This window comes from Crassostrea angulata, chromosome 9, assembly GCF_025612915.1.
Source record: "Crassostrea angulata isolate pt1a10 chromosome 9, ASM2561291v2, whole genome shotgun sequence".
Taxonomy (NCBI): Eukaryota; Metazoa; Mollusca; class Bivalvia; order Ostreida; family Ostreidae; genus Magallana; species Magallana angulata.
In genome coordinates, this window is record NC_069119.1 from 8,259,188 (window position 1) to 8,274,576 (window position 15,389).

Consider the following 15,389-nt stretch of genomic DNA (forward strand, 5'->3'; position numbering starts at 1 on the left):
AGAGCTCTGAAAAGAAACAACAATGAGTCAATTATTATATTTTTGACATGGGTTTTATATAATCTGCAATGGTCTTATAGAATGCTATACCAAAGTTTTACTTTATTTGATCGTTAAAGTGACGTGTGGTGATAACGAACAGTGCTGAAGGTTAAAAGATATAAGGTAAATTATAAAAAAAAAAGGGGGGGTGGCAGAGCGTACACGGACCTCTTTAAATAAAATAGAGGTAGGATCAGGTGACATGGAGTATAGAGCATCATCTGCTGATTGGTCGTTGTATCGACCATAGAACTTACGAAATGTTCACTTCAAACGAGACTGTTTATTCCTGTTTTATCAACTGTTTTATCATTTCTGAAACATAATACCGTTGTTCAAAAAGAGATATATGATCTTAAAGAGACAGTACGGCGCATCTTATAAAAAAACCGACTTGAAAAAATTTTCCGATCGGGTTCGGCATTTTTGTACTACTCATGAATGTATAAACTTTCAGAAAATTACAAAGTTCTCCATAAAATAAATCTTATTATTTCATTAAAATTAATAATTACATATAACCTATCACATATTTACATCGAAACGTGTTACGGGGCTCAGCCTTCTTTACTATTACGCATGCTTATTTACTGTAACAAAACATATGCAGGGCGAAGATTCTCCTGGACATGTTTGTTGATAAAAATATGTCTTTTCTACTTCTCCCAGGCATTAATTGTTCAATGCTTTTAAAATAACCACAGTTATTCCTTTGTAAGCATATATTTTGCGTGTTTATCATAGCAGTTGCTGCAACCTAAATTCATTTGTGTAAATTAGGCCCATTGCGGGGTTATTTGTCATATTTATGTCTGTTCATTTTAAAATGAACCAAAATTGGTAAACCATTAATAAATTATCGAGAAAGTGATGATGTGATCCGTTTAGAGAGTCCCTTTAACCTCACCCATGATGACCGTAGTCGGATGAAGATCTTGTAGTTTTCAGCACTTGTCTATTACTGTCAATCAAAGTCCCCGTGGTACAAATAAACGATATAAGATTATTCCGGTGTGTACGACCCTTGAATTTCCGGAAGCTCATAATTACGTTAATTAGGTATATGAAAGGGATTTTTATGTACTTCAACTATTACAATCAACGTTATTTCTTATTCCCTAACGATACAATAGGTAAATCTGAAGTTAATCACCCATGTGTTTTTAGTTGTACTGTCTCTTTAATATTTATACAAATGCTTTGTATTTTTATGAAAAAGTAATAAAAGAAAAAAACTATTTTGGTTGATGTAACACATTGAAGAGTTTAAAACCAAATGTGAATAAATGCAGAATATTAAGTCTGTTTAATCATGTCAAGTAATGTAAAAAAGATTTTTTCTTTGTTTAAATAAAACATTATATAATAAATGAAAATTTTAAAAAATCTTTTGTTCATATTTTGCAAACCTATGCATTAAAGACGTATTTTACATTGAAGACATACGATAAAGTTATTTAAAAATATGAAATCAAAATCAAAAATTTTTAGAAATATTGCTAATTTTTAAAATTTGCCTATATCCTCTTTGGACAACAAAATCATGCGTTAAAAACAGTACATCAACGAATCATTTAAAAAAAAAAATTGGTGAGGCATTCCACCTTAAAATCAATACAAACTGTAGAAGTACGTTAATGAATTGACGTTCTTGATTGTGGCTTTTTTAAAAAAGATTTTTAACTTTTTTGTTAGTTTTTAATTCATCAGAAGTTTACTGTTTACTGATCAAAATGTTGATTATTTTGATAAAATGTACAAAAACTTACTACATACATGTAGCTCACGTTACTTCTTGAACAGAAACATCCTATTAACCATATACAATTCACAGGGCTAACTCTTTTTTTAATTTTCTCTCCCTGGTCTACCGATTGATTATGTGATTTATAGAGACGGCTCAATTCTCCGATATTAGCAATAGTTTCTTTTAGAACCATGAAATTTATGGGATTCGTTATTAAGATTTCTAATCTAGCTGTTTACCTTTATGTACAAAATTGCCTTGATGCAAATATTTGCTGATAGGTTTATTGCGTACACTGCTGCAAACGTTTCCCCCATGGTATTCGATTTAAAGGGACTTGGACACGATTTGACTTAAAAGAAGATGGGTGAGCAAGGCGTGTAAAATGCCCATATGAGGAATGATTAGATACCGCAAAATTAAAATATCAATAAATCTGATAATTTTTCAATAATAGTTAAAAACAGTGTATATTTAATGTAACATCGGTTTATAACGCTTAAATATTTTAAATACATGTAATAGGTTGATTGAAACTGGCGTATGCGTGTCAAAACCTTCAAATAGTGTCATTTTTAAAACTTAAATGCCTTTTCTTTCCTGGAGTGGGTCTGAGCTCCATTATTTTGTGGAGAGATGACCCACTATACTTTTAAAATGTCATTTTGTAGCCCAACAATTGAATGTTTTAGTAAAATAATACAAGATCGTAAATTCGTGGCCAATGTCTCATATAGCATTTAAACAACGCACTTAGTTGTGAATGAACTGGTTCAGTGGTTAGAGCACCAGACATTAGGTAAATTTATAGAACTGGGATTATTAGGTTGTGGGTTCGATACCACCAAAATTTAAGGATTTATTTTATTTTTCTTATCTTTTTTTTTTTTGAAATATTTCAAAGTAAACATAATAAAAAATTACCCTTTTGTAAACTTGTATTATAACATTTCAAAATATTTAATTGAAAAAATGTTGAATTTGAAATTGTATTTTACAACTAAACAAAATGGGCAGTTGCGCCATCTTATTCTCCCATCTTCTTTTCGATTTTTATTTTTCCATTTTCAATGTTTATACTGATAAATATAGAAGTTTATAATGCTATGTTAAAATTTGAAACTCAAATATCAAGTTATAAGCAAGATACAGAGTTCATAATTCTTTGTTTTATAAACAAAGCTCGAATATTGTCATTTTTTACATGTTCGTTTTATTGGTATAAATTTTATTAAAATGTAACAGTCTTTTGTTGATAATAGTATTTAAGAATATATTGAATTAGTTTAAATTGTTTTTTACATGTTATTTTGTTTAAGAAATGGTCATTCTCTACATCACATTTTTTGTAAACAACTATAAGACTCGAGTTTTGTTTACACACCTATCGATTATTACAAATGTACCTCTGTGTCTCGCTTGTAACTTGACTTTAACATTTAATATATTGGTCAGTCATTTAAAATGCACCAATAAACCATTTTATACATAAAAAATAAAAATGAAATTGTTTATCTCAAATCGTGACCAGGTCTCTTTAAAGCATATCGATAGCTTACTAACTTTTCTTCATTCGACCAAACCTAAGCATCTTGCAAATTTCTGACATTGTTAAATGTGCCGTATTTTTTAATCATAAAATAATTTAGAAAACAAAAAATAACAATATCTATGAATATTATCTAATTTGATGGATTCGTTATATAACTTAGCGATGAGTTATTTTTAGAGTAGAACACATGTCAACACTCTCTTTTTCACTATCATGTTTTGGTCTGTTTATTTTTTTTTAATTTATTTGCCAACTGTTTACCTGGACTTATACATTTGATTTTTAAAAAAGGTCCGCGCTCAAATAGAAAGTCAATGCGCACCTGTAAATTGACAATTTTCGGTATCTAGGTCGACTCGGCTTTGCGCTAAAATGACCAGGGCTGCGTTTTACAAAATTTTTTACGACTTTCGACCAAATCAATGAATGCTAATTAATCACCAATTATTCAATGATTTATTCTTATGGCTGGAAAATATAACTTTATTTATAATTATAATTATATGGGGCCTCCCACTCTGTGTGGTCGGTTCCGCTGTTCGTGAATTACTGGACAAATGCAAAATAAATTTGACTAGTAAAATTCTGTATAAAAGAAAACCTTCAATCCTTTAACAAACCGAATGAAAAGTATTCCAAATGGGACAAAATTTATGGGTAAAGATCTACTTTCTAATTGAAACATCTAGCTTTAATTAACTACTGTATGGGTATTCAGTGTAAACTTTTTGACTTTGATCAACAGCTTAACTGAGAAAAAATTAAAACAAATTGGTAATCTTAAGTACTAATGATGTTTAAAATGTATAAAACAAAAGACAATATAAGGTAAATTATAAAAAAAAAGGGGGGGGGGTGGCAGAGCGTACACGGACCTCTTTAAAGAAAATAGAGGTAGGATCAGGTGACATGGAGTATAGAGCATCATCTGCTGATTGGTCGTTGTATCGACCATAGAACTTACGAAAAGTTCACTTCAAACGAGACTGTTTATTCCTGTTTTATCAACTGTTTTATCATTTCTGAAACATAATACCGTTGTTCAAAAAGAGATATATGATCTTAAAGAGACAGTACGGCGCATCTTATAAAAAAACCGACTTGAAAAAATTTTCCGATCGGGTTCGGCATTTTTGTACTACTTATGAATGTATAAACTTTCAGAAAATTACAAAGTTCTCCATAAAATAAATCTTATTATTTCATTGAAATTAATAATTACATATAACCTATCACATATTTACATCGAAACGTGTTACGGGGCTCAGCCTTCTTTACTATTACGCATGCTTATTTACTGTAACAAAACATATGCAGGGCGAAGATTCTCCTGGACATGTTTGTTGATAAAAATATGTCTTTTCTACTTCTCCCAGGCATTAATTGTTCAATGCTTTTAAAATAACCACAGTTATTCCTTTGTAAGCATATATTTTGCGTGTTTATCATAGCAGTTGCTGCAACCTAAATTCATTTGTGTAAATTAGGCCCCTTGCGGGGTTATTTGTCATATTTATGTCTGTTCATTTTAAAATGAACCAAAATTGGTAAACCATTAATAAATTATCGAGAAAGTGATGATGTGATCCGTTTAGAGAGTCCCTTTAACCTCACCCATGATGACCGTAGTCGGATGAAGATCTTGTAGTTTTCAGCACTTGTCTATTACTGTCAATCAAAGTCCCCGTGGTACAAATAAACGATATAAGATTATTCCGGTGTGTACGACCCTTGAATTTCCGGAAGCTCATAATTACGTTAATTAGGTATATGAAAGGGATTTTTATGTACTTCAACTATTACAATCAACGTTATTTCTTATTCCCTAACGATACAATAGGTAAATCTGAAGTTAATCACCCATGTGTTTTTAGTTGTACTGTCTCTTTAATATTTATACAAATGCTTTGTATTTTTATGAAAAAGTAATAAAAGAAAAAAACTATTTTGGTTGATGTAACACATTGAAGAGTTTAAAACCAAATGTGAATAAATGCAGAATATTAAGTCTGTTTAATCATGTCAAGTAATGTAAAAAAGATTTTTTCTTTGTTTAAATAAAACATTATATAATAAATGAAAATTTTAAAAAATCTTTTGTTCATATTTTGCAAACCTATGCATTAAAGACGTATTTTACATTGAAGACATACGATAAAGTTATTTAAAAATATGAAATCAAAATCAAAAATTTTTAGAAATATTGCTAATTTTTAAAATTTGCCTATATCCTCTTTGGACAACAAAATCATGCGTTAAAAACAGTACTTCAACGAATCATTTAAAAAAAAATTGGTGAGGCATTCCACCTTAAAATCAATACAAACTGTAGAAGTACGTTAATGAATTGACGTTCTTGATTGTGGCTTTTTTAAAAAAGATTTTTAACTTTTTTGTTATTTTTTAATTCATCAGAAGTTTACTGTTTACTGATCAAAATGTTGATTATTTTGATAAAATGTACAAAAACTTACTACATACATGTAGCTCACGTTACTTCTTGAACAGAAACATCCTATTAACCATATACAATTCACAGGGCTAACTCCTTTTTTTAATTTTCTCTCCCTGGTCTACCGATTGATTATGTGATTTATAGAGACGGCTCAATTCTCCGATATTAGCAATAGTTTCTTTTAGAACCATGAAATTTATGGGATTCGTTATTAAGATTTCTAATCTAGCTGTTTACCTTTATGTACAAAATTGCCTTGATGCAAATATTTGCTGATAGGTTTATTGCGTACACTGCTGCAAACGTTTTCCCCATGGTATTCGATTTAAAGGGACTTGGACACGATTTGACTTAAAAGAAGATGGGTGAACAAGGCGTGTAAAATGCCCATATGAGGAATGATTAGATACCGCAAAATTAAAATATCAATAAATCTGATAATTTTTCAATAATAGTTAAAAACAGTGTATATTTAACGTAACATCGGTTTATAACGCTTAAATATTTTAAATACATGTAATAGGTTGATTGAAACTGGCGTATGCGTGTCAAAACCTTCAAATAGTGTCATTTTTATAACTGCAATGCCTTTTCTTTCCTAGAGTGGGTCTGAGCTCCATTATTTTGTGGAGAGATGACCCACTATACTTTTAAAATGTCATTTTGTAGCCCAACAATTGAATGTTTTAGTAAAATAATACAAGATCGTAAATTCGTGGCTCATATAGCATTTAAACAACGCACTTAGTTGTGAATGAACTGGTTCAGTGGTTAGAGCACCAGACATTAGGTAAATTTATAGAACTGGGATTTTTAGGTTGTGGGTTCGATACCACCAAAATTTAAGGATTTATTTTATTTTTCTTATCGTTTTTTTTTTAAATATTTCAAAGTAAACATAATAAAAAATTACCTTTTTGTAAACTTGTATTATAAAATTTCAAAATATTTAATTGAAAAAATGTTGAATTTGAAATTGTATTTTACAACTAAACAAAATGGGCAGTTGCGCCATCTTATTCTCCCATCTTCTTTTCGATTTTTATTTTTCCATTTTCAATGTTTATACTGATAAATATAGAAGTTTATAATGCTATGTTAAAATTTGAAACTCAAATATCAAGTTATAAGCAAGATACAGAGTTCATAATTCTTTGTTTTGTAAACAAAGCTCGAATATTGTCATTTTTTACATGTTCGTTTTATTGGTATAAATTTTATTCAAATGTAACAGTCTTTTGTTGATAATAGTATTTAAGAATATATTGAATCATTTAAAATGCACCAATAAACCATTTTATACATAAAAAATAAAAATGAAATTGTTTATCTCAAATCGTGACCAAGTCTCTTTAAAGCATATCGATAGCTTACTAACTTTTCTTCATTCGACCAAACCTAAGCATCTTGCAAATTTCTGACATTGTTAAATGTGCCGTATTTTTTAATCATAAAATAATTTAGAAAACAAAAAATAACAATATCTATGAATATTATCTAATTTGATGGATTCGTTATATAACTTAGCGATGAGTTATTTTTAGAGTAGAACACATGTCAACACTCTCTTTTTCACTATCATGTTTTGGTCTGTTTATTTTTTTTTTAATTTATTTGCCAACTGTTTACCTGGACTTACATGTATACATTTGATTTTTAAAAAAGGTCCGCGCTCAAATAGAAAGTCAATGCGCACCTGTAAATTGACAATTTTCGGTATCTAGGTCGACTCGGCTTTGCGCTAAAATGACCAGGGCTGCGTTTTACAAAATTTTTTACGACTTTCGACCAAATCAATGAATGCTAATTAATCACCAATTATTCAATGATTTATTCTTATGGCTGGAAAATATAACTTTATTTATAATTATAATTATATGGGGCCTCCCACTCTGTGTGGTCGGTTCCGCTGTTCGTGAATTACTGGACAAATGCAAAATAAATTTGACTAGTAAAATTCTGTATAAAAGAAAACCTTCAATCCTTTAACAAACCGAATGAAAAGTATTCCAAATGGGACAAAATTTATGGGTAAAGATCTACTTTCTAATTGAAACATCTAGCTTTAATTAACTACTGTGGGGGTATTCAGTGTAAACTTTTTCACTTTGATCAACAGCTTAACTGAGAAAAAATAAAAACAAATTGGTAATCTTAAGTACTAATGATGTTTAAAATGTATAAAACAAAAGACAATATTCTTGCGATTTATTGGTATTAAAGATAAAAAATTGGAGTCTATTATTTTAATATATTACATGTAGTATAGATGATCACACTAGTCCGAGATGTACGTCAGAAACCTGTTACAAGGTATGCAAACACCCTGGACATTCACCCAGAAATAAGACATGTCTTACTTTAAGCCGCAAAAGAATCTTACCACGTTTTGTGATATTTGACGATGTTTTCTTTAACTTTTATCTTTGCAAGCTATATATTTTTGGTATTAAACACAAGTCGGTAGAACATGCCTTTAGTATATTAAAGCCGTGAGCTAGATTTAAACTCTTCCAACGCCATAAAGGATGCAGACAATGTAATGCCTGCACTCCGAATTGATGAAGAATAAATTCCAGCAAACAGGAAACCTTGACTGTCACCGAGGTATCCGATCTGGAAGAGATCTTGGAGAACAGTACAGGTACCAGTATCCAATTTCAATTCCAATTTCATTATTGCAAATGACATACGTCTTATACATGCAGCACTTGTTATGGTGAACAATACAAACAAAGATAGAGGAAATAATGGACGGCCAGTCCTTACAAAACTTGTCGCTTGCGTACAAACTCATATGTATACAGAATAATTTCTATTTGGAGGATGACAATCAGTTTACTAGAAAATACACAAAAAAATAACACACATATTTGAATTACATGTATATTGAAATAACAATTTAAATCAGCGAATGACACAATGAAGTTCAAACCATTCTGAGTGTAAGGGCTTTGTACATAAATGAATTTTCCTAAATTACACAATTCTTTGATATTGTCAACACTTAGTAATTGTATTTGTACATGGATGGTTTACACCAATAATAATTTGATCGTAATGCTGAATACATTGGACATACAAGTATAAAATGGCATTCGTCTTCAATGTCTGTAAAACAACTTTTACAAAATCTTTTGTCTCTTGGTATATTTTTATGTCGACCCGTTTCAATAATCAGATTATGTGACGACAACCTCATTTTGGAAATGCATGTTTTGTACAACTTTGGTATTGATTTTTCTAAAGAATACTGTAAACAAAAGTTATTAACGTAATGCTTGTAAATAAAACCATTTGTTTCTATTTGCATCTTGCTATGCAACGTTTAAATAAAATTGTCTTTAAGTCTTTTTCGAATGATTGGTAGACAAACACGACTGTTTAAATAACTTTGGTCGTTCAACATGTAGCCTAGTCCCAAATCATTAAACTGGTCCTTAATAAATTTTTCTCAGCTATCATAATTTTGCGTTTTGTTTTTACAAATACAATATGACAAGTCATAAAGCAGCTCTTCATATATAATTTTCTGACTGCAATATTTTAAACCAGAACTTAACCATTCGATAAACACGAATGAGATATAATGGTAGACACCCAGTCTCAAAGTATAACATATTTGTGTTTTTAGTTTTACGAACACCAAGCACAAAGAGTAAAAACTCAAGGTGGACCTTTTCAATATCTTGTCCTTTAAGGGAACGCCACACTTCACATCCATTATTTAAAATGCTACACAAATAAGTATCAAAAATAGAAAACAAAGTATAATGGTTTAAATAAAGCTGATTAATTGTTGATTTGAGAGAGCAAACATGGCTTTGCGACCTTGTGGCGCTAATTGTTTTTGAGTGGTAAAAAATTAACCGTTATAAATGAACATTACGCCTAGATAAACAAACTGGTCCACTATCTCTAAATGTTCGCCGTTATAAAGCCATTTCTCGTTGGTGCAGTTATTCCCATAATTTCTAAAAAAAATATATATTTTTATATAGATACATTTACATCTAGGTTCCATTCATTTGTGTAGAAATGTAAAGTATTAAACATGCTCTGTAGTTCATTAATTGATTCAGAAAGCAATACCATGTCATCTGCATACATAAGAAGATAAAGACTTAATAATTACAGGTCAGTAGGAGCAGTACCTTTCTTATAAATTCATTTCGAAGATCATTAACATATAATACAAACACCATGGGAGATAACACTTCTCCTTGTAAAAGACCAATGTGATTTTCAAAGAAATTAGAAATACGAGCAGATGATTTAACAAACATTCTAATTCTGGGATACATTGAACGAATTACTGCAATTAACTTTCCCTGTATACCGTAGTACTTTAATTTTCTGTACAATTTCTCCTTATCGATAGAGTCAAAGGCGTTTTTATAATCAACAATTCAACAATAAAACCGTTTTTTAGTTTTAAGTGCTTGTGAAACCGGACAATGAAGTGCAAACACTGCTTCTGTAGTACCAAACATAAGCCGAACTGTGCATCTGCATGTGACAATACTGTTAGAAGATGCTCACAATATAAACCTACGATTCAATATTGAGGTAAACAATTTACAAAAACAGCTACATGTAATAAGATTTATTCCTCGGTAATTGTTGGTATCAGCAGGGTCACCCTTTTTAAAATCAGGAACATTAACCGCATTTGACGGTTGCGTAGGGAAATAACCGCATGATAGGATACGATTGAAAATAGTACTTAAATATGGCATAAATATACCCTTAAAATATTCATTCAAAATATAATCAAAACCATGCGATTTGCCTCTTTTAAGATTGTATATATAGCATCTGATATTTCTTTTTCAAAAATGTCGATGTCTAATTCTTCAAACACGATAGTTCTGGATTGCTATCTGTATTGGTAGTAAATGTAAATAAATTTTCAAAATGTTTTCTGAATAGTACCAGTTCAATTGATGTATGTTTAGGTTTTCTTTTCCGGAAATGCTTATATAATATTTTGAGTTGTCTTTACGGAAATGATATAGAAGGTTATCTTCTTATCGAAAATACTGGCGTTTAAAGTTTTGCTTCTGAACGCTTTTAGTTACTTTTGACCTCGATCAAGTTCAAATGGTTAACTCTGCTTTTTGTATTATTATCAAAACGGGTGAGTGCTGATCGATCTTTCCTGGGTTTTTTTTTAGATCTTGTCACGGGCAGTATCCGTGACAAGCTATGCGCCTCAAAGCAGTCTACGACATTTGTCGAATCTACTTATGATACCGAAAGGGGCTCTGGTCTTGACAGTGATTAAACACGAAATAAAGGTATACTGTTAATTACTTATTTTACGCGACAACTTAATTCCGCAATGCCGCTCTTTTACATGAAATCGCGAGAATATGAAATCACAAAACAATTTTTGTCATAATTTCATATGGCTCAAAACTGTCTGAAAATAAATGCAAGAATTTCAAAATCCACGAGGAATGTTTCTCGCGATTTTACGTGGATGTTAATCCTCAGATCTAATAAGGAATTTTCAGTATACCAAAATTTGAAAGATACAGAATATATAGATATCTTTTTTCTAAACAATAGTTTGTATCTAAACAATTCATATCTTTAAAATTGAGATAGATTATGTTGGTTAATTTGTTGACCATCCAAATCCTGAAGAGCTTGTTGATATGTAACACACACAAATACTAAAGTGTTTAAAGTACCACACTATATCAAGGTTAAAATTATACTTTAATAACACAATACGTCACAAAATGATGATTTAAACGTTTTCTTAGGAGGCTACTTATGAAAACTATACGAATGTTTAGAATATTCAAATTTTGGTTTAAATTGTTACAAAGTCAGAATTGTATTTTGCAGTCCTGTTACAAAATGTTGTATAATGAATGTGAATCGTCTTTGGCACTTGCTGAAAATTGGGTTAGTGTAATTAAAAATAAACTTATATAGGTCTAGGGCATATATGGTATGAGCAGGAATATATACCTTGTGCAACCTATTTTCCTTTAATTAAGCAAAAAATCATTGATCACTTTACTCAACAACTTGTAAAACAGATTAATTCCTCATGTCGATGCTATTTTTACAAGCATATTATTGATCAGTTTTCATTACAATATTATTTAACAAAATCAATACCTTCTACATATAGGAAACAAATTGCAAGAATTAGATTGTCATCTCATAGACTTGCAATTAATTAAAAGTGGACGACACACTAATGTACTAAAGGAAAGACGCTTATATAAATTTTGTTCAGTTATTGAAGATGAATTCCATTTTGATTTGAAATGTCGACAGTATAGAGAATTCCGAGTAAAATATATTAAGACATATTATTGGAAAAGACCTTCTGTATACAAATTTATATAATTATTAAGTGTTCAATATTTTAAAGAACTGTGTAATTTGGGATAATATCTCCATCTAGCTTTCAATATTCATGATAATTAAGAAAAATTCTCCGGGTTTTTTTTTCGCCTGTTAGTAAACTTTTATGTTATATACATTGTCAATGTACTTTACATGTAAATGTACCATACCATTATTTCAATATTGCTATTAATTATATGTAATAACGTATGCCATAAGATGTATGTCTTGCGCAAATAAAGAATGTAATATATATCTCACTAATTAAAGTATCGGACTTGCGAACCGCGAAGCCGCGTTCGAATGGCCTAGATTTTTTGTTTATATATATTGTTGTGGGGTTTTTTTAAAATCATAATTTGTTATCCAAAATTGCATGTTTTTCGCCTTTTTGACTTATGTACGTCTTATGCATAATGCTATCTTTCATAAAATTAGTAATTTTCTACTCATTTGAGAAACAATACCAAAGGTGTTGTAAGTTCTAGCAAATTTATTAACATGTAAGATATTTGGTTTAACATATTTAATATGTAATTCAACATGGTCATTCAACTCTTTGATGTAGGATATTTTTTTAACACAGTTTATTTACATGTAATATTGAATTTTCTTCACTCTTCTTGTTCTGTACTCGGCCACTAAAAGGTTGTCTCTGGTGTCCACACATAAACCCCATGGATACTCTAAATAACAGTTTTCAATGTGGCGCAGAAGCTGACCGTCCTGATCCAGGATGTGGATACGGTGGTTGTCACAGTCTGCTATCAGGATCCGACCCTGGCTATCTGTAGTGATGCCATATGGACTGAATGATCCCTTAGTAGTAGAAGGAGGAGCATGGTAGGTAAACCGGAGTTTCCCGGTCTGATTGACCACTACTGCACGAGCTCCAAAGTCTGACACACAGATGTCTAGGTTTCTGTTTTCTTTGATGTACATATTGAAATCAGATGAATAGAGAGATTGTCCTTTGTCATCATACTGAATGGTTTGTTTCTCTGTGTAGCCACCATAACGCACGACTTTTGTTTGTTTATCTCTTCTCATAACAACCAAGAGGTCACCAGAGGAGGTACTACAAATACCGCTAGGTTTCCAATCCCGTAGTCTGATCACCGTATGTACTTGTGTGTTCTTAACTATATTCACAGTACAGCTATTTTCATCAGTAAAAACAAGATCTCCTTTTCTTGTCACTGCTATGTCCTCTGGCCAATTCCCTGAGTTGGTTTTGATAGACTTCACTAATTCCCCCTGCAGGTTGTAGAGTCTAATGATGTTGCCACTGCTACTCGTCCAAATATCTTCATCGCTTAGACAAGACACACTGCGCAATCTGATTTTATAGTTATTATGTTCGGTGTTTATGTCTGTGATAATTCGTGGTACATCAATAAGCTGTCTGTCCGTGGGACAGGACTCAGCACTTGTAGGATTCATTTTTTCGAAGTGTTCTTCTGTTTTGAAAGCTAATGCTGAAAGAGAACCAAACTGCTGATGAATACGTTCTTTATTTATTCTCTGAGGATTAAAACTTGGCAGGGAAACAATGAGTTTAAGAGGCAATCTTCTGAACTCAGCATTTCTTGATTTATAGGCAGAGACGAAAGCAATATCATTGGAGTCCAGTAATTTTTTCAGATCGGCAATGCTCTGTTTGATTTCAGAAATAGTGCGGATGATTTCGTTCTCCTTTTTATTTAGTACAGCCAGGTGATTGGACTCCATTTCACCAAGATCTGATTTCATTTTCTTAATCACTGTGTCTATTTCTCTATGCAAGTCTTCTCCGTGTCTGTTAATAGCTGTTGTCAATTTCTTAGAGTTTTTATTCAGATCAGTTTTTTGATCTGCAATATCAGATGCAATCTCTTGATATTTAGGACAAATGGATTTCTCAAGCTCTTGTAAATCTTTCAATATCATTTCTTTATGATTGATTATTGTTTGTACAACATCAACAAATCCATGACCTTTGTGTTCTTTAGATGAGGCACACTGCACGCAAATAGGAACGCCGCATTGTTCACAGTAAAGTTCGCATATTTTTGAAAAATGTTTCTGACATTTGATAGCAAATCCCCTCTTTTTAAATGGCACAATTTTGTGTTCTGTGGATTCATCTGAGAGGTGCTCCCCAACACAGGCTTTACACAGATGAATGTGACAAATGTCACAGTACATACGGGGTCCCGGGGTCTCGCAGAGACGACACCGTAACACATCCTGAGCCCAATTACCCATGGGATCCATGGTCAGACACCTTGAGAAAATTCTGAAAGAACAATGAACTAGCTTACTTAATGATGTAATTTTAATACAGTCAGCTGTAATTTAATTTTTCCTACTCTCAGAAATTAACAACGAAATCATTAAATGAACCAAAAATTACTTTAATAAGGCACAGGAAATCAGGTCATGTTCTTGATTATGACGTTTCTCAATATCTGTTAGGGCCTACTACTACTAATAATAATAATAATTTCATTTGTTGTTTAATTTCAAAAACAAGGTTGACTACTGTGACAGATTACACACAACTTACTTAATAAATTGTATCCTTACTGGCCGTTACTTCTTAATGAACAAATTACAATCCTACAGGAATTCAAAAAGGCGAACGTTCTATTTTCTCTTCTTGGTCTAGCGACCAAGGTGGTGGTAGATTTAAAGGGGCGCCCTAGTTCTTAATAGCTTTGGCTTTCTACTTTAAAGACCCAATTCTTTCACTGAATGTTTGTGAAATGTACAAGATTTAAATATTAAGCCTCAACTTATATCAGTCTGTTCTGTTTTATAGTATGACTCATGTCTCTTATGATCATTTAAGCATAACTTCTTTATAATTAAACATGTTGCAAAATTTTGACATTGTTACTAGTAGTTTTTTTTAAAAACTGTGTACGAAGAATAAAAATTATATTTGGGATTTGTTATAATTGATTTCATGAATGTCACATAGCAAGACTACATTTTTTTAACTGATTTTTTTTCAACATCTTCCTGAAATTCTTCAGTGAATTTCGAGGACTTGGTATTTTTTATCCAGCGCTTCCATTGTTGATATACAAGAACAGGTCATAAAAGGAACGCTACGTAAACTGTCCAGCCGAGGCGGACTTGTAATGGTAACATTTAAAATCCGGTGGGAAGAGTAATAATGACCACCGTAGAATAATTACAATGTTGGTTTAATTTTGGCGTACAAAAAAGTTCTC

General features: G+C 31.3%; 1 protein-coding gene across 1 annotated transcript; it reads right to left on the reverse strand.

Moving 5' to 3' along the window:
• Window positions 1–12,714: 12,714 nt before the first annotated feature.
• On the reverse strand, window positions 12,715–14,450 carry LOC128163225 (uncharacterized). The gene has a single exon (XM_052826769.1). It carries the CDS (start codon window positions 14,422–14,424, stop codon window positions 12,760–12,762), a length of 1,665 nt encoding a protein of 554 aa, XP_052682729.1. The 5' UTR covers window positions 14,425–14,450; the 3' UTR covers window positions 12,715–12,759.
• Window positions 14,451–15,389: the final 939 nt, after the last annotated feature.